The sequence below is a fragment of the Schistocerca piceifrons genome, chromosome 2, assembly GCF_021461385.2.
Source record: "Schistocerca piceifrons isolate TAMUIC-IGC-003096 chromosome 2, iqSchPice1.1, whole genome shotgun sequence".
Lineage (NCBI taxonomy): Eukaryota > Metazoa > Arthropoda > Insecta > Orthoptera > Acrididae > Schistocerca > Schistocerca piceifrons.
Window position 1 is genome coordinate 137,311,622 of NC_060139.1, and position 25,053 is coordinate 137,336,674.

At 39.3% G+C, this 25,053-nt stretch overlaps 1 protein-coding gene across 1 annotated transcript in view; it reads left to right on the top strand.

Moving 5' to 3' along the window:
* The window catches only part of LOC124775038 (DNA polymerase alpha catalytic subunit), a 256,724-nt gene that overhangs the window by 177,891 nt on the left and 53,780 nt on the right, over positions 1-25,053 (top strand). Inside the window, exons 21-24 of the mRNA XM_047249816.1 lie at positions 33-172; positions 6,416-6,621; positions 13,291-13,558; positions 13,733-13,907. Of these exons, the coding sequence (XP_047105772.1) occupies positions 33-172; positions 6,416-6,621; positions 13,291-13,558; positions 13,733-13,907 (789 nt within the window). The remainder of the gene's footprint in view (positions 1-32; positions 173-6,415; positions 6,622-13,290; positions 13,559-13,732; positions 13,908-25,053) is intronic.

Here is a 25,053-nt window from a genome sequence, read left to right on the forward strand (position 1 = left end):
TGTGTTTACATAGTTACCTTTATTATTTTTAGCTAAAGGGAGAGAGATCTTAATTAACACCAAGGACCTTGTGGAGAAAATGAATTACGAGGTTATTTATGGGGATACAGATTCCTTAATGATCAACACAAAGTGTCTTGATTACGACGAAGTATTTAAAATTGGAAGTAAGGTGAGTAGATGATTAATGATATCAGCCTGTCAACATAATAATAATAATAATAATAAGGCAGGGTTTAATTTAAGGAATAAAGGTAATAACTTGCCAAACAGTAGAGGCACTGATTCGTCAACAAAACCCCACCTCCACTAGTCAGTGAGTTGTTGCCTTTCAGACAGTGTTTTTGTTGTGCCTATCTGCAACTCAGCATCTTTGCTGTATGGTGAGTAGCAGCTATCCTCTTCATACATTGTTACTCCTTACTTATTTACATTCCTCTAGGACTTCCCATAATACAGCATTTGGTGTGAAATGGGATCACTGCTAACTACCTTTGAGTGGTGGTTCCCTGGTAAGAAATTAATGCGTTGGTTGTTTATTTTTAGCTCTTAAATGTATAGATTTCTACAGAGTAAAACTTGGAGGTTATTGTTGTTGGAAACTGTGTGTGTCAGATTCAAATGACTAAAGAACTACCAAGTCAAAACTCAGTTTTTCTGATAATGTTTAAGCAGACCACCCATATTACAGACACGTTTATTAGTCAGCACTTTACAAGAAATTGAAAATTTCTCAGATTACATGTTTAATAATTCCAGGCACTTTTAATCCTTCTTTGGCTCCACTTTTTAATCCTTTGTTGGGTGTTTAGCTACTTGATGATACTTAAAGCAACTGAAGGAAAGTTATTTACTGAAGTGGACTTAGTGAACTTCCTTCTTTGTGTATCTGCATTACCTTTTTATCAAAGTGAATATTTACAGATTTATGGTATGTATAATTTTGAGTGAATCTGAATGGAGTCTAGAAGGAATAATGACAATCTTATGAGAATCTGAATTCATAGACAGGCGGTTGCGGGATCTCAGCTGTTCTATATGTTGAATCAAAACTCCTTCAGCCCTTTAAATTTCCAGTTGTTATTTTATTGAGCAACCCATTTCAACAATACACTACACCATCTTCAGGCTCCCTGACCGCCATGCAGGAGGAATCCCAACTCTGGTCCAGTCAGAATAGGGGTAACATTCTGTGATTGGTATCCAGAGATTTTTGACACAGTGATCCCATCAATCATATTTTGCCAGCCAAGTGATTATCGAAGGTGTTGCTTTGTCGAAAAATCTGCGCGTACCGGTCACTGAATCCTGGCCCCTATTTTGACTGGACCAGAGGTGGGACTCTTCCTACACAGCTGTCAGGAGGCCTGCAGATGGCGTAATGTAGTGCTGAAATGGGTTGCTCAATAAAACAATAACTGGAAATTTAAGTGGCTGAAGGTGTTTTGAATCAACATTCTCTCTCTCTCTCTCTCTCTCTCTCTCTCTCTCTCTCTCTCTCTCTCTCTCTTTTTAAATTCCTATAAGATGTTGGCGCTCTTAAGTCATTTTTCAGGCGTGCTTGACTAGCACAATTGTGGACACTGTGTCTGTGTGTACTGCACAATTGAAGATTTACTCATAAACAGATTGATGCTGATGTTGACTGGGAAGATATTTCAGGGATCAAAAATTCCCCAATTATTGTATATTGTGGTAAAAAAGAAAATTGTAGTAACCATGTAATAAACAAAACCGATTCAAGTAACACAAATATGGCTTTATTCATAAACCTCTGAACAATAACGGAAGTAAGCCTCCTGTAACTCCACACATATCAAGACAAAGAATCATATAGAAGGTGCAACATAAGCGATGCAGAGAACAACTGATGTGAGTGGTGCCAACTAAAAGAACATAGTGAGTGCGAGTCAGAACTGCTCTGTGTGTGTATATAGGTGCAAGTTGTTGGCAGACAGCATGGTGGAGACAGTGTCATGTGCATGTCTCCTACAGGCGGCCTCTAGTGGCCGGCCCGCACTGATCCCGTTAGCAGTTGATTTAAGTACACTAGTGTGGCGACACTACCTTCAGTACAGTCACCTGCACTAGTATCAGGATACAGCACCCCTCTCCCTCGTGCAAACAGTTTGCCCAGCCAATGGAGTAGACGCCGATAGCCTGACGAGACACAAATCCATTTCATTAATCTCACTCCTGCACGTCTGTTGACTTGTACCCAACGTACTTGAAGAAAAACACCTAACTCGGTCTGCTCGGTGCTGGGCCCACATGTTTACTGCCACCATTGCCGTTCTCTCCTGCAAGCTATCTGTTGTCCTAGTGGGCACATCTTGTGACACTACTGTCACATTGCCCCACGCCTCAGTTTGGTCACCTGTTGCCCAAGAAACTTCCAAAGATTGTGCTATTTGCAAAACTTTGCCTACAGGGGTTTTCACAGAGTAAAGCCTTCCGATACAGTTGCTCGTCCAGAGCTAAACAGACAATTGCGTTGTGCATCGTACAGTCTGTATGAGAATAATTAAGGGCATTAGTAATGAACTGGCAATAACGGCTAAGACTGTGAAGTTCAGCAGCCCAGGCCCTGTTGACTGGTTTGCTTTCTTGGGCACCAATAGAGTTCAACTCGTGCTACTATGGCATGCATTTGTTTGCGATGGTAGTTAGACAGTAAACGGCACGTGTAATCAAAAGTAAGAGGTGCTGGTTCTTGTAAAGGGTCAAGCCGACTCGGTAATTGATACCCCTTAGGTGGAAGTCAGGAGAGGAATAAGACTTACCACAAATACAAGTCTTTCACACTGAAATCCAAAAAATGCTATCCGAGCTGAATCATCACACAGAGAAAAAATGGATGGATGGAACTGTGGTACGGTGCCCTGTCTGTTAATGGAAACCAACAAAGTGGTCACTGCCAAAGTAAGCTGTTTAATTAGAGCCGTTAGCATGGCGTCCAAAATGCCTAAAACTGATGAAACCGCACTTAAAGACTGCAGATGCAGAAAACATTCCATCCCCATCGCCAGTTGTGTAACACACGAAACCGATCCAAATAACACAAATAATCCTTTATTCATAAACCTCTGAACACTAATGGAAATAAGCCTCTTGTGACTCCAAATGTAACAAGAAAAAGAATCGTACAGAAGGTTAACGTAAGCGATAAGCAGAACAACTGATGTGAGTGGAACAAACTAAAAGATCGTGGTGAGAGTGAGTCAGTGTTGCTCTGCGGATGTATAGGCACGAGTCGCCAGTAGATGGCTTGGCAGAGACCATGCCTTGTGCACGCTTCCTACAGGCAGCCTCTAGCAGCCGGCCGATGCTGATACAGTTGGCAGTTGATTGTTTGGAAAAAGAGCTTGATTTAAACAACAGTACCCTGCACCCTTGAGCCTAGTGTCCATGACATTATGTTCCTCATCCTTAGCAAAGGGGACAAGAAAAAGTAATTTTACCACTACCCCAGAAAGGGGAAGTGATGCCTGGTGTACTGAACTTGTGGCATAAAATGTTCTGTTTCACATCATGATGAGATAGGAGCAACCATTTTATCAATTGATCTGTCACCTGTTTTATCTTGTAATGAAAAGAAAGTGGTGCGAGTTTTAAGCTTCTGTGTATCTGATCTGATATATCAATTGTTAGGAGGTGGCATTGTGGTCTTCAGTCTAAAGATAGATTGGATGCAGTTCTCCATGCCCATTTATCACTTATCACTCATCTCTTTATAAGTACATCACTCTACATATATTTGAACTTGCTTACTGTGCTCAGACCTCGCTCCCCCTCTGCAATTTTTACCCTCCCACACTTCCGTCCATTAGCAAACTGACTGTACCCTGACGGCTCAAGATGTGTCTTATCAACCAATCTCTTCGTTTAGACAACTTATGTAATAAACTTTGTATCTGTTCAATTTAATTAATTACCTGTTCATTAGTTTCCCCACCTACCCACCTAATTTTCAAGCACCACATTTCCAAAGTTTCTGTTATCTTGCCTGCACTGTTTGGCACCCATGTTTCACTTCTGTATGGGGCTACACTCCAGACAAATACAATCCAAAAAGACTCTAGCACTTAAATTTATGTTAAATATTTCTGAAGTTCTCTTTTTCAGAAGCACATTTCTCACTATTGCCAGTCTGCATTTTATATCCTCTCTACTTGGACCATCATCAGGTTTTTGCTGCCAAATAGCAAAACTCATCTACTACATTTAATCTCTCATTTCCTGATCTAATTCCTTCAGCATTGGCTGATATAATTCAGCTACATTCCATTACCATTGTTCTATTTTTGTTGTTGATTTTATAGACTCTTTTTGAGACTTGTTCCATTCCGTTCAACCGCTCTTCCAAGCAGTTTGCTATCTATGACAGAATTATAGCATTGTTGGCAAATCTGTGAGTTTTTATTTCTTCTCCCTGAAGTTTGATTCCATGTCCAAATTTCTCCATGGTTTCCTTTTCTGGTTTATCAATAAACAGATTGAATAACATTGGGGATAGGCTAGAATCCTGTCTCACTTCGTTCTCAACTACTCCTTACCTTTCATGACCTTCAATTGTGTTTATCTCTGATACGTGAAGAATTTCTAAGAGATTACTACAGTCTACATTGCAAAAATGTTTCTCTAAATCTTTAACTACTATGAACATAGGTTTACCTTTTTTCATTGTGTCTTCTGAGGTGAGGTGTAGAGTCATTGTTACCCAGATTGTCTCCTGGAAGTCGGCTGCTAGCAGTCTTTCATTCATATCGGTCTCCGTCACTATTAAATTTTCATCTTCCCTAATGTACTGATGATATCTCATATCTCATCATACGTTTTCCCCCGTTATCTCCACCATTTGTAAAGTAGGCATCTTTACTTGTACTAATGTGATGTTTTTTGTACTTGTTTCTATTTTAGCTGTGACAATGTATTCACTGTGCTGTTTATAGTAGTTTGCTGGCATTCCTAATTTCTTATTAATTTTTTGAACTACTACTGCATTACTCCTACCTGATTTTGTGCTGATGGCTCTTTACTCACCTGACCAGAAATACTGTCATCTCCGCCACAACACTTTGCTAATTCTCACCATACCCAGCTTCAGTCTATCCATTTATGTCCCCAAATTCTATAAAGTACATACCCGATTAAGGATCTAACACACCATGCTCCAGTCCACAAAATGCCGGATTTGTTTCTCCTGGAGACAGTATTCTCTTCACCAAGTCCCAGACTGGGGAGATCTGAATGGGTAACTATCGTACCTCCGAAGTATTTTGCAGCGTTAAACCTTGCAGTAGAGCTTCATGTCCTCAGAGAGTATAACATCTGTAGTTTTCCTTTGCTTTGTGCTAGTAGAAGTACCAACATAGCGTGATCATGTGGACTAATGTTACAAGGCCAGAACAATCACCCAAACTGTTTCCTCTTTTGAAAACCACACCAATTCCTCTTCAGAAACCATATATTTGTGTTACTTCTCCACTGATACCACTCTGATATTATTTCACCTATGTTAATTTCTCAAATAAGCCCTGTAATGAGATTATCTCCCTTACACCCTAGCCCCCACCACTCAATGTTGCCTGTAGTGCACTAGGACATTCCCAAACCATTACTCCTATTTATATGTTCCTACACCTGTAGCCCTTTCTGCTGTAAAACTTACCCTATGCACCCACCCATTCACTTAGTCGTCCCACCACTTGTAAAGCCATGCTGTAGGCCATACAGAATGACTCAAGAAATCTTTGTGCCACATTCTTTTGGAAACTCTCACAATGGGAGCTAGGTCTTCAACACATCTTTTCATATCCTGCACATGTTATTCATTAGCACTCCCATTTTTCAATGGTAGAAGTTCATTATCTACTCAATTAGTTATTACTATTTTAATTTGTACTCCCTCCATCTCTCACTCCTTCATGATCTTCCCCTCTCTGTTCTTTTTTTATGTACTTATTCATTGCACTTGCTATTCTTCTTCCTTTTTAATCCTTCTTTTAATTTTCACCCTTCCCTTCTGCCATCTCAAAACAGCAACTGGCACAATGCTTACCAGTATACGATCTTTGACCTCCTCCTCTCTCTAATGTCTTTTATCTTCATCCTTTCCTCCGCTTGTCCTCAGGAGTGACGAGCTCAACACCCCCACCCCCTCCCCCTCCCCCAAACCACCCCCAAATCCAAAAAAAGAGTGCTTTTTCATTTCCAACTGTCTGTGTCCAATTTCTCTTTCTTCTCGGAAAAAGGAATGTATAAGTTCCTTGATAAAGTATTTTTAGTGGTAATATTGAGAATTTCGCCTCCTGAAGGTAAGTTGTGACCATCTGTTAATTCTAATAGTTTTCTCTGTTGAATTTACCTTTCGACATAAAGAATAACTTTTTAAAAAATTGTGTTTTTAATTCAGATCAAACAAGAAATAAACAAGCTGTATAAGCTTATTGAATTGGATGTGGATGGTGTATTCAAGTACCTCTTGCTTCTGAAAAAGAAAAAGTATGCAGCTGTTACACTAACCCGATTACCAAATGGTGAATTATTGGAGCAACAGGAACATAAAGGTCTTGACATTGTTCGTCGAGATTGGTCACAGTTATCTGCTGCGGTGGGAAGGTAGGAGTTTGCTGTTTTACTTTGCTTCCATTTTGGAATACCTTGTAATTGTATATACAATGTAGGAAAAGACAGATTAATACTCACTGTAAAAAAGACATGTCAAGTTGCAGACAGGCACAATTAAAGCCTTCATCAGATGAGAGAGAGAGAGAGAGACACACACACACACACACACACACACACACACACACACACACACACACACACCAACTCCAATGTCTTGGGCTGGAATTTTCATTTTTTGTAATTTCTGTTGTTTTATAATTGTATATATTAACATGTCATTGTACAGTGTCTTCTAGAACCTCTGAAAATTTTCACTTAATAGAATCTGGAAGTTATAATAATTCAGTTTCAAGTCTTTCTTGAATTAAGGGTCTCTTGACATACTTAATGTCTTGGAAATATCAAAATCAAATGTGACATTCTCAGAGAGTGGTAAATCAAATATTCATATTCATCAAACAAACAAAAATTGTAATGCGATGAAGCCCCACCTTCACACTTTTCGAGGGACTTTAAAATAATGGTTTAAAATGTGGGAAATTTCTGTTTAGTGATATAAAGGTATGTGTAGGATTCCCCCTCCCCTTGCATTTTCATAATATATTTGATATATATACATCTAATAAAGGTTATCTGAATTCTATAAAACTTTTAGCTATTGATTTAACTGCAACTGGTAACTATCTGGGAAGCAGAAACATTTGAGTTATTTTCTTTTATCATAACTGATGTTTTTGGAAAGTCAGCAACTGTGCCATTCATTATTTAACTAATGCAGCATTGCACTGGTTACATAATTTTTGATGCCTAGCATGACACATTTTAGAATTTATTCTCTTTGTCAGGCACAAATAATTACATAAGTATTTTGTCATGGTGTTTGCGTATGTGTCATTCCACCTCTGTTGTACTGTGTAGTCATCTTTTTGAGATTATACGGTTATGTGCCACCTCCATTATGCAGAAGCCCATGGATGTGCAAACCACCACTCACATTGTTGGTTTGTTGAACAAAAGAAAAAATATTTGCATACGTATTTGCAGTTGACAACAAGAATAAATTTTCGAAACGCGTCTTGCTCAGCATGAAAAAGTATGTAACTGGTGCAGTGTTTCATTATTAAACCAGAAACATTTGAGCAATGCAAAGAGAGCAAAGCTGACAACTAACACTACAAGTGGCCAAACAGTGAAACACTTGAAATATGCATTTGAGTAACATGTCATGATGATCACAACAATTAAGAATTTGCGCTTGCACAGTAGAAACAAAGTGGTTGTGATTGGTCACAATACCTTTATTCAAACAAACCTGGTTACTCCTATCAGCCACCATGCCAGCGTTGGACAGCAGCAGGAGACAAAACTTGATTTGTTGTCACTTTTGTCAATTCAGATACGTGGAGTAGAGTGCTCTGGTGACAAGAAACTTAAATATGATGCCTTTAAACATTACTTGAAGGCCAATGCCATACCAGCATTATTTTATGTCAGTTTAGGTCAGTTTTTTTCTCGGCCATAATTGCTTCCTAAAGACTGTATGAAAATTATAAAGATGTTAACACAAAACTGGGTTCAGATTAACATTGTGAACATAGTAAATTTGCTGGAAGTGATAAAAAATGTTGTAAATGGCGGGAAAACATTTATTCTGAGTGGGATTTTACTGTATGACAAATGTAAATACAAAACAACTGTTGCAGCTTGATTACTGTTTGATTATGCTGTCAGCAAAAATCACTGGCCACTTCTAGCATCCATCTGGAGTGACCTAAAGTGAAAAAGCCACATTTTTACTATTATTACCCATTACCGTGTACAATTCCTTCTCCTTCCATGAGAGCCGGTTACAGGTCTTTGATTGTTACAGTGGTTAAACTAATCCATCTTAACGACCAATTAATACAAAAAGTTTTTTTTTTTTTATGTACATGGAAGGCGACTGACATTTAGTGTTTTTTATTTAAAAAACGGTCTTAGAACTAATGGAGAGTTGAATTCCCGTATTAAAAAATTGATCATAAAATTTGTGATAGGGGTAGGGGCAGACAGTTTTTGTTACACTTTACACTTTAATATAATAGAGGGACACATTCCACGTGGGAAAAATATATCTAAAAACAAAGATGATTAGACTTACCAAACAAAAGCGCTGGCAGGTCTATAGACACACAAACAAACACAAACATACACACAAAATTCAAGCTTTCACAACAAACGGTTGCTTCGTCAGGAAAGAGGGAAGGAGAGGGAAAGACGAAAGGATGTGGGTTTTAAGGGAGAGGGTAAGGAGTCATTCCAATCCCGGGAGCGGAAAGACTTACCTTGTGTCTGTGTATGTGCGGATGGATATGTGTGTATGTGCGAGTGTATACCTGTCCTTTTTTCCCCCTAAGGTAAGTCTTTCCGCTCCCGGGATTGGAATGACTCCTTACCCTCTCCCTTAAAACCCACATCCTTTCGTCTTTCCCTCTCCTTCCCTCTTTCCTGACGAAGCAACCGTTTGTTGCGAAAGCTTGAATTTTGTGTGTATGTTTGTGTTTGTTTTGTGTGTCTATCGACCTGCCAGCGCTTTTGTTTGGTAAGTCTCATCATCTTTGTTTTTAGATATACTTTACATTTTAATAATTTTTTGCCAATTTGGGATAAGAAAAAGTGTTTTATGAAGGGAATTAATCTTCCTGTATACTCTGGTTAGTACCGAAACACGCGTGTGCAGGTCAAACAACACGCGGCCTCTTGGCTGGACAGCTGAGCGCCGTACTATGTCAAAGCGATGGCCGCTGCTTGGTGATCATTTTGAGCGGGAGAATGGTGTCCCTCAAAGCATTGTTTTAAGTGTTGCCCAATTTACCATTGCCCTAAACAGTATCAGATCTATGGTAAGGAATCCTTACAGTGCTCCTCATTTGTGGATGATACTGCTATTCTGTGTTCCTCCTCCAGTGTTGCAACAGTAAGCAGTCAGTTGCAACTTAATGTGCAGAGGTCAGAGGAGTGGGCTGCAAAGAAAGGTTTTCAATTTTCTGCGGATAAGTGTGTGTGTGTGTGTGTGTGTGTGTGTGTGTGTGTGTGTGTGTGTGTGTGTGTGTTTTAATCATTCTCGTCATGTTTTTAATTTATCTGCCTTGCATATGGGGGACTCTGTGCTACATTTTAAAGACTCACTGCGGTTTCTGGGCCTCATTTTTGACTCGAAATTGCCATGGTTGCCACACCTGAGAGACCTGAAAGCCAGAACCCTGATGGCACTGAATCTCGTAAAGTGCCTTAGCCACAGGTCTTGGGGAGCAGGTAGAGCATGTCTCCTCCAGTTTTATGGGACTTTCGTGCATTCGCAGCTGGGTTATTTGTGCACAGTGTATGGATCAGCGAGGCCTACTTATCTGAAGATGATTGACGCTGTTCACCATGAGGGTATTTGACTGGCCACGGGTGCTTATAGGACCAGTCCCATACCCAGCCTCTGTGCTGAGGCTGGGGAACTGCCATTTACCATGTGGTGGCAGCTCCTTGTGGTGCATCAGGCATGAAAGATCCTTGCAGCTCCAACTTCACCCGCACACAATACTGTTGCTCTTCCGCCTCTGGAACGCCTTTTCTTCAACCATCCACGAGCAACAATGCTGTTTGAGATCCGCGTACAAAACCCAAATCCAGGGTCTGCCACCCTGGTTACTGCAGAGACCCAGCATCATTTTAGATTTAGTGCAGTACAGGAGAGATTGCACTCCTGCTTCTGTTTTTAATTCAATATTTACAGATATTTTATATGGGCACTGCAGTTATGTAGCTGTCTTTATGGATTGGTCTAAGCAGGGACTCTGGTGATTGCTCTGTCATTTTCCTGGATTGTGTCCTCAAGGCCCAACTGCCTCGAGAATTTACTGTCTTCGACACACAGTTATATATGTTCTTCCGGTGCTAAATTTCTTGTCTGTTCGGATTCTTTGAGCACCCTTTATTCTCTCCAACGTTTGTACCCAGCAGCTAGTCATCCAGAATGTCCAGGATGTCCTTCTCCAACTAAAACGACTGAGGAAGGAGATGTATTTCTGCTGGGTACCTGGGAACATGGAAATTGCGGGGAATGAAAGGGCGGACCACGCAACCAAGGAGGCATGTCATCATACTCAGGTATTTCAGTATGCCATCCCCTGCGTGCTATCGTCTCGCTGTTGAGGTGCATCAATGGGAAAAAGAGTGGCTGGAAGTGACTGACAACAAACTCCATGTCGTAAAGCCCACAACTTGCCTGTGGCGTACTTCCTTCCAGCCATGTCGACGGGACGAGGTCTTTCTTACTTGTCTTCACATGGGCCACAGCCCCATGACACACTGATTATTATTCTGGCAAAAGGACCCTCCAATGTGTGATGCTTGTGACAACAGATCACTGTGTGCCACATTTTATTGGACTGCGTTTATTTGCCAACCAGCGAACTGTGGCGGATTTGCTGACAGATTTGCCCTGTGTTTTAAGCAGTATTTAAACGAATGTAGTTCAAGTTTTAAAGGTTTGTGAATTGTCCAACATTTTTAACAAGATTTTAGGGAGATGTTTTTAACTTGTCTATAGGGTGACTGGCTCATTCCAGTTTTTTGTAAGTGGTCAGGCAGTCACATTTCTCTGGGCGTTTCTTTTGGCTCTCCTGTGTTTTGGTTTCTCCATGTTTTAATTTCATGTATAGCTGCTTTCTCTCATAACTGGTTTTGGTGCATGTGAAATAGTGACTGTGTGGTCATTTCAAATGCATGAGTTTCCAACAATTTTAGCTTCTCTGCACATTCGTTTGTTTTGATGTGTCCCCCCCCCCCCCTCTCCACCCCCCTCCCACCACTGCTGATGATGACCTTGACATTGGGTTCCCATAAGATCCAAACACACACACACACACACACACACACACACACACACACACACACACACACACACACTTAAATTGTTAATTTGTAGTTATATCACACGCAAAAAAAAAAATAAAAAAAAAATAAAAAAATAAAAAAATTAAAAAAACTTTTGTCATTTGTCATCCAACTTCAAACTCGAAATTAAAACATTCTTGAAAGTCTTGGAACCCCTGGGACCTATATCTAGACAGCATCAATGTCAATAACAGGTAAAACTTGTCACGATCCTCGATTCCTGGAATGGATGAGCTGTCTATATACATATTTCAGTTTTTACGGAACCCTCAGTGTGTGTGTCTTACTAGCATCTGGCGTATTTTTTAGTTGATTTGTCACTGTGGTAATGTTGTCCACCACTGTATTGAACATAACCCTTGCAGAAATGGAATGTATTGAACTTAAACCTTCTCGAATGTGTGTGAGAGCAGTTTTCCTTGACTGTTGGCATACAGTAGAAGTCCTTTACTGCATACTTATTTCGGAAAGTGAAGTTCTGAAATTTTTTGGTCAATGTTTTTTTGTTTGAATATGTTGGTTGTATTACCACAATCAGAACCTAGTATTGAAAATTTATTTGATTTCAAAGTGTGGGTATGCTAAGAAGAACATCTGATCGTATTACGCTTATGTTGTCTTTGAGTTAACGAGGTGAAAAAAGGTTTTATTGGTCTGCTAATCCTAATTCCTTACATATTCTAGTCGTATTACTGTAACCTGTTATCAACAGATGACAATCGCTCAGATTCCAAAGGGTGATTGCTTACCAGAATGAAAGTAGCCTGTTGAGACTAATGTTACAACTTAATGTGTATGAAAACATACATATCAGAGGATTTTAAAGTGTTAATAACTTGAGGGTTTTGGATAGCTGTTCATAATGTTATTAGATTGATCTCTGAACTCAGCAGACCAAAAATAATTTAAAATTGTTTTTCTACAGTTTAATGTAATAAAATGTCAGCGAGGTGTGTGGACTGTCTTCTTTTCAAGATTTGCAGTTATGCAAAAATAGGTGCCTCCTTCCCACAGAGCCTCCCAAAGTGTAAAATTAGATCTTTCTGATCTCATACAAAACAGTTTAAGCTACTACAGATTTGATCCAAAAGATACAGGTCACAACTCGAGAAACTCATCAGTTTTCTTCAAAACGTTTCCATTAGTATACATTGTAGAAGGTTAATGTTGAACAAAGTTTAAGGAGATGTATAAAACTACACCATAAAGCAGAGAAAATGAAAAATCTCCTGCTAAAATATAGTGTAGAGTCATGTGAACTTTTGTTTTTTCTCTATTGTAATATTGTGGAAGCTCGTTTCCCATCTGGGGAAAGAACGATAATTTGTACACAGTCAATTAAAAAATATTCTGGACCATTATTGTGAATTTAAAAATGCAGAAATGTTGTGTAATTTATACATATTGCCTTGTGATATGGTTTTATGAAACCAGTAGACTTAGCTGCAACATTCAATGTGAGTTCATGTGATACTGTTGAACAGTTGATGACCTGACACAGCTGGAGGCAGCAGTACAAATAAAATTGTGACAATTAGCATAATACTGCCATGTCAACAGATGAGCAAATGTGTATTACCTTCTACAATTGTAACCAAAACTTCCATAAATTATAGTAACCAGATTCTTACTTCTTCAGTAGATAGCAACATGTTGTTTATCACTCTAATATTATACAAAGTTATCAAAGTTCTCTAAATTCTCATTTTGACTGGGATTCATTATTTCTTGCAGAAACATATTGGACCAGATTTTATCAGATCAGTCAGCAGATGAACGTGTGGAGAAAATCCACACTCAGTTAATGAAGGTCCGTGATGATCTACATGCTGGAGTTGTTCCACTAGACTTGCTTGCTATTACAAAGCAGCTGACTAAAGCTGTAGATGAATATGCTGACAAGAAAAGTCTTCCTCATGTGCAAGTGGCAATGCGGCTCAACTCACAGTCTGGTGGCAAACATGTAAAGGCAGGGGACACGGTATCATATGTTATATGTGATGTAAGTTTGTGATAGTTATTACATAGTTTTAACAAGAAATGATATTGCTATACAAGAATTTTTGTGTGCTTTGTAAATAAATATATGCATCCATACAGAGAAAGAGAACTGCAATATTGTTGCTGTCCAATAGCATTAAATGCAAGAGTTGTTTTAAGATGCTCTAATTTGCAGGATGGAAGTAGCTTGCCAGCTTCCCAACGAGCTTATCATGTGGATGAACTGAAGGAGAATGATAAACTGAAGGTGGATGTAAATTATTATCTATCACAGCAGATTCATCCTGTTGTTTCACGTCTCTGTGATCCTGTTGAAGGAACAGATGCTGCTCGAATAGCAGAATGCCTCGGTCAGTACTATTTCTTACTCATTCTTTTCAGCCTAAGATTAGTAACAGAATTTTTGTTGTAATATAATGACACTGGAGTCAGGGTAGAGGAAGGTGATGGCATTGCTGAACATAGTAAGGCATCACATATGCTAAGACAATGGATTTCCATTCATTGTCTCTTTCTTTTCTCTTGATCTCCTTCCCCCTTCTCAGTTATTTTGTTCACATTATTTCATATTAAGATGTAAATTACTAAAATAGGAAAACTGAATTAAAATTATTATTAAGTCACTAATAATATTTGTTACAAAGAAAGACTGAAGGGCATGCTAAATCACAAGTCATCAGGAACCTCAGCTAGCTTTGCTGGGTTTGGTGTGGATAAGATTTGTACAATTAGAAGTGTCTTTATTTGGTCATCTCAACAATTTTTCGCTGCAGAGAATGTCATATAACTGTTCATAATGTTTAGTGGACAGGATGTCCATAATTAGTGTTGCAGTTTCAAAATACTGTAGAAAGATTTATAGAGGTGGATCCCCTCCACGCCCGCACCGGCATGATGGCCAACTCAATAGGTCTACTGCCATCTCTGCATAAGGGTTAGTTTCCACTAAAGTGAGGTGTTGCAGGATGTGGGTACTGCAATGTTTGTGTACGTCTGGTTAAGGTTAACCATTAATACGCACTCATCTGGTGATAGATTGGGTTGAGAGTCGAACGAAGGATAGTGACTTGAAGGACAGAGGGGGAAAAAGTGCCAAGGCAAGAGCCAAGGGGAAAAAACCTCTGCTCTATCGAAAGAGAACCACAGCTCAGAATGATGTCAAATTTGAACTGCATATTATTGATGCAGGGGGAAACATAATGGGAAAAAAATTAATGAAAATTTGACCTTAGGTGGAGCTATAAGAGTCAGAATATGCAAATCAGCGGAAGTGCAGCATACAGCTGTTCCATAGTTTGCCTCTGAGATGCCCAACATCATCGTCTCCATGAAGGATCACTCGCTGTTGGCAAAGCACTTTTATAAGAACAGTGACTGTGCACCAGTAGCCGTGCAGGAGTTCTATACACACAAGGGTATGAAAAAAGGCATTGATTTGATGTTTTTGGAGAAAATTTTTACAGAATTCAAAAATACAGATTCTTTTCAAGTGCAGTATGGAAGAGGGAGGAAAACAATTGATCAAATGTCAGTAGATGACGTGGCCGTAGCATTGGAGCAGAAGTTGAGTGATGGTATGTGAACGTGCAGTACATGGAGAATTGCCCAGTGTTTAGACATGCCTGTGAGCACTGTGCATAAAATTATAAAATTCTATGTAACATTCCACATTGCTCTCTACACACAACTACCCATGTTCAAGAGTTTCTTCATGCTGACCTGTCAGTAAGACAAACATGAGCTCTAGAATTTCTTGTTCAGATGGAACATTCTGTGGACGGATGAAGCCCCTTTCCATCTCCAAGGCCATGTCAGTACACAGAATTGCAGAATGTTGGTAACGGAAAAGCTGCACAAACATCAACTGGTACCACTTCATTCTGCAAAGGTGACTGTGTGGAGTGGGTTGATTGCATTGTATTTTTTCGAGGAGATGAGTCATACAGGTCATATAACCTGTTCTGTCAGTGATAAAAGGTGTGAAAGTTTTTTGTGCATCTACATGATTCCTACCCTTCAACAGCTTGGGTGTGTGGGTAGAATCATTTTCATGCAAGATGGCACTCTTTGGTACATAGCACAGTCAGGGAACTGGCTGCAGCAGAGACATTTAGGAAATGCTGGAATCATCAGTCGTCATTTCCCTCCAGTCTGGCTGTGCAGATCACCTGATCTTAATTGGTGTAACTTATGGCTGAAGGGTTTTCTGAAAGATGATGTGTTCAGTGCTTCAGTTATGAACATAGCTGGATTAAATTGAAGGCACACATTGTGCTATGCATTCTGTATGTATTCCCGAGGCACTCCAACCTGTTATCAGATGTGATGTTTCTCGAATCAACTTGTGGCAGAAAACACTGGACAGCACATTGAACATGTCTTGCACCAGTTTCACAATTAGAAACCAATCTCATTTTGCTTTTTATGCAGTTTTTGTCCTGAGTACAATCAAAAACGACTTACCTAATAGGGCCACAACTGGTGACTGCCAAACTTGTGCAATAACGTACGTTGAACAGTGCGAATGGTGTAATGTGCAACTCATACCTTAGTTGTTGTCGTGTTATTCATCTGTCATTTGTAGCCAACCCCATTTACGTAATAAGTTGTTCATATTTGAAATCATTCTGAGCAGTGGTTCTCTTTCTACAGCATTTTGAACTGGAGCTTTAATTGATTGTGAATGCCCTCTACTTGAAGGAGTTTATATTAAAATGGCCAGCTAAAGAAATTTCTCTATTTTTATATTTCCTGTGTACAGTAACAATGATTTTTTGAACATTTTGTTAGAAATCATCAAATTTATTTTTAAGACATCTGTACAGCACTGTAACTAGCTTTATTGCTGATATCTTAGATGCCATTTCTGTTATGTGATGAAATCTAATTTTGTGCACTGTAGATGATCTTTAATACATATGTTCCTCCTCTGTCTATGTCCTGCTATCTACTAAATTTTTGATTAGTGCATGGTTATCAAAGGTTTATCATTGTAGTAGAGTTATTAGAAGAATCATGTTCTGTGAGAAAGATCTCATCAACCTTCTCCTCATTTACTGTATGCTGTGATTGTATGCACTTGTTGCGTAAGTACTGAAAATTTTTATGTGGAACTCTTAAGATATGTTTTATTTTTTTGCTTCTTTGGGACTTTCCTTTTGGGGACTATATTTTCAAAGCTTTTCTGTGATAGGTAAGGTTTCAGTGTATTTACAGTATAACTTAAGTACACAATACTACCAGAGACCACAGTGAATGGGAGTTTAAGTGATATGGATCTTAATTCTGTTCTTCCTTTTCAATATTATGTTCAACAGTTTATCCCTGAAACCAGTTTTTTAAATATTACCATCTTTGCAAGAACAGTGTCCATAATACGTCACAGTCCAGTTCTCCTTATTGATAGTTTTTTTATTTTTATTCTAATTTTCTCAGAGCAGACAAAAAGCTTGCTTTAAGTTCAAGACAAAAAAATCTGCAGTTTTTTTCTCTTTCATGTAGTGCACTTTCATATATGCTGAAGTTCAGAGATTTTGCTTTGTTAGGTACTCAACTGAAAGTATTTAACAAAGAGAGGATAATTACCTTAAATGGTTATTATCTAATCAATTAACACTTCAGGAAATTGCAAAATAATCTGTAAAGGAATACAAGCTGTTACTCATCCTGCATTTGAAACCTAATACAGCAAAGATGCTGTGTGGCATGGATTTGACAAGCCCTTGTTAGGTTACTGACAATTTGTGGGCGAGGAACTGGTGTGTGGTAGTTTCCAGATGTGTTTGATCCAGTTCAGATTGGGCGGATTTGATGGCAAAACCGGCAGTGGGAGCTTACTATCACACTCTTCAAACAACTCTAACCAAATTCCAAGACGGACAGGTATGCTACTGGAAGATGCCATCAGTCTGAGAAGATTTCAGGCATGAAGGGATGCAGGTGGTCCACAATTATGTTCATGAAATCCACAGCTATCGTGGTGCCTTCAGTTACTACCATATGTCCCATGGAAGCCCAGGTTAATGACCCCCAGAGTGTAGTATTGTCCCCACTGGCTTGCATCCATAGTATGGCGCATGTTTTAGTATCTGTCCACCTGGATGGCAGAGTATCTGCACTCAGATGCATCCACCTGGTATAATAAAAAATGAGATTCATCCGCTGACACATTTTCATTAATCCTCAATCCAGTCTGAATGATCTCATACCCACTGCAGTTGTAAAGGTCACTGTCGTTGCATCAGCATGGGAACATGTAGAATTGTCTGCTTACAGAGCCCCATATTCAGCAATGTACACTAAAATGTGTGCTCATTTCGTGATGAGCACGGTTGTGAAACACCTACACATCTTCTAATCCACTACCTATGGTTTCACCATCCTTCGACCACGTTCCATAGAGGATCACTACAGTAGTACATGAACAGTCAACCAACTTCACCATTCCCGAGATGCTGGTTTCCGGGCCCCACTCCGTAACAATTTGTCCTTTGTCAAAGTCACTTATGTTACTGGATTTCCCCTTTCATCTCTGCTCTGCTTATATGCTTTCCTTACTGTGTCGCACCACCACCCTGTGGTATTCAGTTCCATGGTGGGCAGTAGTCATAGTGTTTTCACTCATCAGCATACATAAGTACACCACAAACTAGTATAGACAACTAAACTTATTTGTGTAATTGATGAGAGGTTAAAACAGAGTGGTTGTGTCTGCAATTCAGTATTTTCATTCTTTTAATTTCAACTTTCATCTTATGGCGTCAGTGAAGGAGTAGTTTAGCCATGAAATACTATGTAATGCTTTTTTTATTGAAAAACTTTCAGAAACAGTGTCACCTTCTTCTGGCAGAAGGGTTGAAGGGGAAGGAGGAGAGGTAACATAAAATGACTTTATATACCTTTGAGTTAAAATTTGTGCATCATGGTCTCATAGGCCATTCACCCTTTTACTAATAGAATGCCCATATAGTAATGAACAATGAATAAAAATATTGTCTATGGCTGTGCTACTGTTCCTATATGCCTGAACAAAACACAGTCTGCATCAGATCATATGAATGTAGGAGATCTTCCAATAGTCTTTTGCTTCATAATCACATACAAAATTATTGTTGAAGTCACCACATATTCCGTATTTACTCGAATGTAAGCCGCACTCGAATATAAGCTGCACCTGAAAAATGAGACTCGAAATCAAGGAAAAAAAAATTTCACAAATCTAAGCCGCACCTGATATTTGAGACTCGAAATTCAAGGGGAGAGAAAAGTTTTAGACCACACCTCGAAGTCGAAACAAAGTTGGTTCATTGTAACATGAGACACAATTTAGGTTGAATGGATGAAGATAAAGCTACAGTAGTTTGGTTCGAGTCATAATCTTAACAGCTAAGCTTTACCAAATAGCTATTGCTGTGTGTCAGGTGCTCCGTCTGTATTGATATGGGTACCCTTCCTTTTTCAGGTGCTTCTTCTGGTTTGAATCGATTGCTTATTTTGCTTTGATCTGATAAGTGCCGTTCTCTTTGTTATAGGTGTTTACGTCACTCTAAGCTGAAAATGCATTATTGTATTGTGTCATGAATTTTTTGCCACATTCTGTCCGCAGCTCGTGGTCTCACGGTAGCGTTCTCGCTTCCCGAGCATGGGGTCCCGGGTTCGATTCCCGGCGGGGTCAGGGATTTTTCCTGCCTCGAGATGACTGGGTGTTGTGTCATATTTATCATCATCATTCATCCCCATTACGGTCGGAGGAAGTCAATCGCAAACCACCTCCACTAGGACCTTGCCTAGTAAGGCGCCGCGGGTCTCCCGCGTCGCTCCCCTAAGCTCTGTAAAGAAGCATGGGACTCACCATCACCATTCTGATAATGAGTGTTTATGACCTGTCACCGCTCGCGGCATGGCTTGCTTTTGAGTGCACTACTGCCGCTTAAAATTAAAAAGGAGAGGAATTGTCTCATTAGCGAAACAATGGCAAGAGACTGCTATTTGTTGTTACTCACACTGCTGCTTTCTTTGATAATGATCAACAAGAACCAAATAATAGACTGTGTATGATAGATGATGTTGTGAACGAGAGTTTAGCGAAAATTTTTCTCCATTTGAAAATCTTTGCAGACTCTTCTTTAGTACATTACATTCTGCACAGAAATTAGAGTAACCTTAGATTTAAAAATCTAGTCAGTTGCTGTGCTTCATTTCTGACAGTATGACTATTGAGCATGTCCACCCCCGGTAGCTGAGTGGTCAGCGCGACAGACTGTCAATCCAATGGGCCCGGGTTAGATTCCTCGCTGGGTCCAGATTTTCTCCGCTTAGGGACAGCGTGTTGTGTTGTCCTAATCCTCATCATTTCATCCTCATCGATGTGCAAGTCGTCGAAGTGGCATTAAATTGAAAGACTTGCACCAGGCGAGTGGTCTACCTGATGGGAGGCCCTCGTCACACGACATTATTATTATTACTATTGAGCATAAGAATAACACGAATATAAACATGACATGATATGTATGTTGTTCCATGTTTGCTGTTGTCTCACTCTAGTTTCGTAGTTTATTAGGCGACAGGATTTAAATGAGATAGCAGCAAACACGAAAGAATACATGGCATAATTTTTACATTCTTCTACCTTTTCTTTTAATTTATTTACTGATGCAGACGGTTTTGGCGCCAGTATTTATTTTTGTGCCTGCAAAGCATGCCTGTGTAGCGGTGCATATATTCGACGGCAGAAGTTAGTTGTGGCAGCACCTACCAACATTTTTCAGAATTTCCGCTTACTTTGCACTTGATTCTAAGCCGCAGGCGGTTTTTTGGATTACAAAAACCAGAAAAAAAGTGCGGCTTAGATTCGAGTAAATACGGTAACTAATTTTTGGTACTTCCTATAAAGTGAACCAAGAACCCTCTCTAGCTTGTGTTATTAGGAAAGAGACATGTATTAAGTTATAAGGCATCATCCATCTGGGAAATAATTACATGTGGGTCCCACAAGGTTTCGTTTTAGGGTCCTTATTTTTTCTTGTGTATATCAGTGACCTTTCATCAGTAACGTTACCAGATGCCGAGTTCGTTTTGTTTGTGTGTAATCTAATTTCTGCACCACTTCAGTGCAGTAATGTGTTCATTGTAAATAAGTATTATAGTAGTTCTATTACATGTTTATTACCTTATATACCAATTATTACCTTATATACCAATTGGAATGAATGTGAATCTAATCTAATCTCTAGCTTGAGAAGAAATACTCTGAAGTCAGAGTAACAACAGTTAGAAGTTAAGTAACATTAAATTCAACTGTCTCTGCACAATATTCAAATACCTGTTCAGTACAGTGCCTAATATGTCTATGGACTCAAATAGAATACTGTTTATTATGTACGTGGCCACTCCCCCACTCTGCAAAGGACTCAAATAGAATACTATTTTTTACGTACGTGGCCACTCCCTGACTCTGCAAAGAACTCCTTGAAAATCAGCCATCTAATCTGTATCCTGGTAAAGGAAACCTCTGAATTGTCAAATTATTTAAGTGGTGCTCCAGTATACCAATAATGTCAGAGTGAACATCTATAAGCAGTTCACTAACTTTATCTCTAATATCTCTTATATTTTGATGAAATATGCCAATTCCTTCACTACCTGGGTACCTGACCTCCTTTGATTGGAATTCCTTTGTTGGAGGGACTTCCTTTAAGTAGGGATACCTATCAGCTGACTTCAATCAAAAAAAGGTGCGGCTGTAACACCAACTACTACAGTAATTTTTCCATGAGTGATCCCACCACCACACACTACACAGTCACCTACAAGCTTTGACAGACTCCCATTTCCATATCTATTGAGGCGCAGGCTATGCCTAGATGAGCTACGCTCTCTGAGAGTTCCCTCTGTAAATCAAGGTTGACTATTTGCCTTCCCTACTACCAACCATATGTGCTCATTCTTTTTCATATCACATTACGGTGTTATAGCTATGATATTTAATTGACATGACTGTGTCAAGCAGTGCACCAGTAATACTGTAGTCAAACATTATAGGATTGTTTTTCCTTCTCCTCTGCATTTAACCTTTTTTCTATATTCCGAGCAAGTTTCCATTCATCACTCACAACAGAAATTCTTTGTACACCATCCTGTATCCTCCTACAGTCACTTTATGATGACTCATCCAAAGTATATTATGAAATGTTCTCAGATTGGGATGACTTCAGCTATACTATTTGTTGGTGACATATGTCACAAATAAATAGTACATCTGAAGTCAGTCTAGATTTAAAATTTGTGAATAAAATTTTGTAATATTTAGTGAGCAGCTTTGGATCATGCTGCGGTGTCTGAAGGAGCATCACATAACGCGAATTGTCAACACAGACTTTGTATAATAACATAACAAACACTTCCAGTCAGTCACAGATGGCTGCTCACCCTATCCATCAGATAATTTATGTATGTATATAGTGGACAAGAGCAGTTGTATCGCACTTCTGTGAGGCAGCCCGGATGATACCCTTGCCTCCAATGAACATTGACTGTCCAGGACAGTGTCCTGAGTTCTGTTACTTAAACAGTCTGTGAGTGACTCTCATACCTGATAACATATTCCGATTGCTCAGACCTTTGTTAGCAGGCTGCAGTGGGGCACAATGTTGAATACTTTCCTGAAGTCTAGTAATTCACAGGATGTTCACCAAAATAAGGGCAAGCTGAGTTTTACAGGGTGATACTTTCTAAATCCATGCTGAGTTATAGACAGAATTTTCTGTGTAATTTTTTTTTATTTTGTGCATAAAAATATTATTAATTATTATATTATATTTAGAATAAGCTCAAATAATTCTGCAGAAAACCAGTGTAAAGAATACTGGGCTTTAATTTTGTGGGTCCGTTCTTCTACCGCTCTTATACAGGGTGTCCCAGGAGAATGGTCAATATTCAGATATATGATATGAATAGTCATTCAGAGCAAAAAGGCTTTAAAATGCTTTCTGTAAGAGATATGAACACTTACTTAACTTTGCTACTGTAAAACAAATCTCTTCTCGTGAACAAGTGCTTATAGCTTTTAAGGTATGGATTTTAGAGCCCAAGTTTACTGTAGTTTTTTCTTTTGTTTTGGTCCATACTACCTTCTCCCATAATACAGAAGGCAAAGACCTAGCTCTAGAAGAGATTTGCTTTACAGTATTGTGTATCACAGTTTCAGCATCAGTATCACAGATCGTGTAGTAGTGCTCACAGCTCTTAAGGTGTGCATTTTAGGTCCCATGTTTATTAGGTTTCTTTGCTTCCAATTTGCTTCCAATGATTGTTTCCATCATGTCCCTGAATATTGACCATTCTTCATGGACACCCAGTATACTGGAGTTGCCTGCACTATTTTCTAGTTCCTTGGGCCTTAGCCAGAATCGAGACATATGTGATAAATTCACCCTAAGTAAGTGGATAATGTCGAAGAGTACTCCATATGGGAGGCTGTGCGATAGTGTAGATGGTTTGTCTGTACAGTCCTGTTACATGAAAGATTTTTTAAAAGCAAAATTTAAAGCATAAGCTTTTTCTTTTGCTGGCTTCTATTGCAACATCAGACTGCTTGACAAGTGACTGAACAGAAGCTTTCGACCCACTTAAAGTTTTTAATAGGACCAGCATTTTCTTGGGTTCTCAACAAAATCTTTATCTACTGAATGATGGTGGAAGTTGTTGTGTGTGTGGTGTCATCAATGCCTGCACCATGCCACCTGCTGCCACGAAGCCACAAGTCACAAGTAAGACAGTCTCCAAGGCTAGCAGTTTTCGGCTCAGCATAGTACCGCTCAGCCAGACAGTTTTGGTGTAGCCACAGTGCATAGTTGCTGTATCATAGCAACATCAGCTGGTGTTCCCTTCCAAAACAGCTGTATGTCGACAATGCTCTAATCACTCTGTACCATGCCAAAGCAGACTCATTGTTGCCGCCAGTGCTCTGTAAGTGCGTGTAGCACGAAGCTCCAGCAGTCTTGGCTACTACCTTAAAACCACTGCCTTAATGCCTCACCACTCAGATCGATCTCATCTGGATGTCTACTCTGTTAGGTGCTGGACTTTCTTGGTATTTCTACTATACGGCATCCCGTTCTCCCGATTTGTCCGTGGGCTTTGCTGCTCGCCATGCCAGTTGCAGTACTCAGCTCGGCCACTGGAGTTTCCTTTTCCTGTCTTCGCTTGTGGAGAAGTAAACTGTTCTGCTTACTCATGCTTTCTGTTATTTGTTGTAACTACATTCACTGATGCAACAGTATGATTTGTGCATCAGTCTTATAGATACATGAAAGTGTCAGCGAGATGAGTGACATCTCAATTGACTGCTGTGAGAATTGTCATTTCCAGGTTGAAGGTAATGAATTTATCGACAGAAATGTTACAGGAGGAAAAACCCTTGACCCACTATCACTAATGTGAAACAAAAAGGTAGCACAGGGGAATAGCTCTTTACCAGCCGAAAAAAATTCTGCACTTTGCCATCAGCAGGAATAGTCCTGCTTGCTCTCTTTGGGTCGCAAAAGGGGTAATTTTGTAGCATTTCTTGTGAAGAGGATTAACAGTGACTAGTAAATCTTACTCAGATCTGTTACAAAACCACCTTCAACTTAAAATTAAAGGATTATGATTTTTGACTGCAGATGTTAGTTGCAGCACGAAAGTACTCGTCCCATTACTGCCCATTTAACTGTAGCAACGATACGGACTGTGAATACACACACCTTACCAGACCCTGCCCAGAATGAATCCCATATGTCCAGACATGTCATAGTAGTACTGGGAGGCAAGCATTTCAGAAGCGATAAATAGATGGAAGCTGAAGTGCACAAGTTGCTGCAATCACAGCTAAATAAATTCTTCCCATGGGGATGTCATGCCCTTATGAAGCTGTGGATGTGTAGTTACATGTCAGGGTTACCATGCTGGCAAAAAAACCCTCGTATTATTTGCAGTTGTTTCAGGTTATCATCTGAAATTGAGACTTTCAATAGAAATATTGAAAGACTGAAATATAAGTGTTTTAAAAATGTGGACACTGTTCATGTTGTTTTATGAAAGCACGGATGCATAGCTTAAAAATTCAAGCTTACTGTTTTAAAAATATTACTATATGTTATTGTTAATGGACAGTATACCACTCACACTATAATTTCAATTAGTTTTTATTATATTTTACATTGTGGAATCGTTTCACATCATACACAGGTTCATGGCTGCGATTATGGCAATGTTGCTGTTCTGCCTTAATCATGTCTTGTTTACAATGGTTGTATTGTAATATGTGATTTATTTAAATCTTCTCACCAGCAGTGTCATTGCCATACTAAGCATTTTTGTAGAAATTGGTGACTAATAATAAGGAGTGATTTTGTAACGTAACCTAATTTTATTTACATTTATATCAGTGAGTTTGCAGGTGTTGAATTTTTTTCCATACTTTACTCTCATGGTGTATACCTTAGTTCTAATTTACAG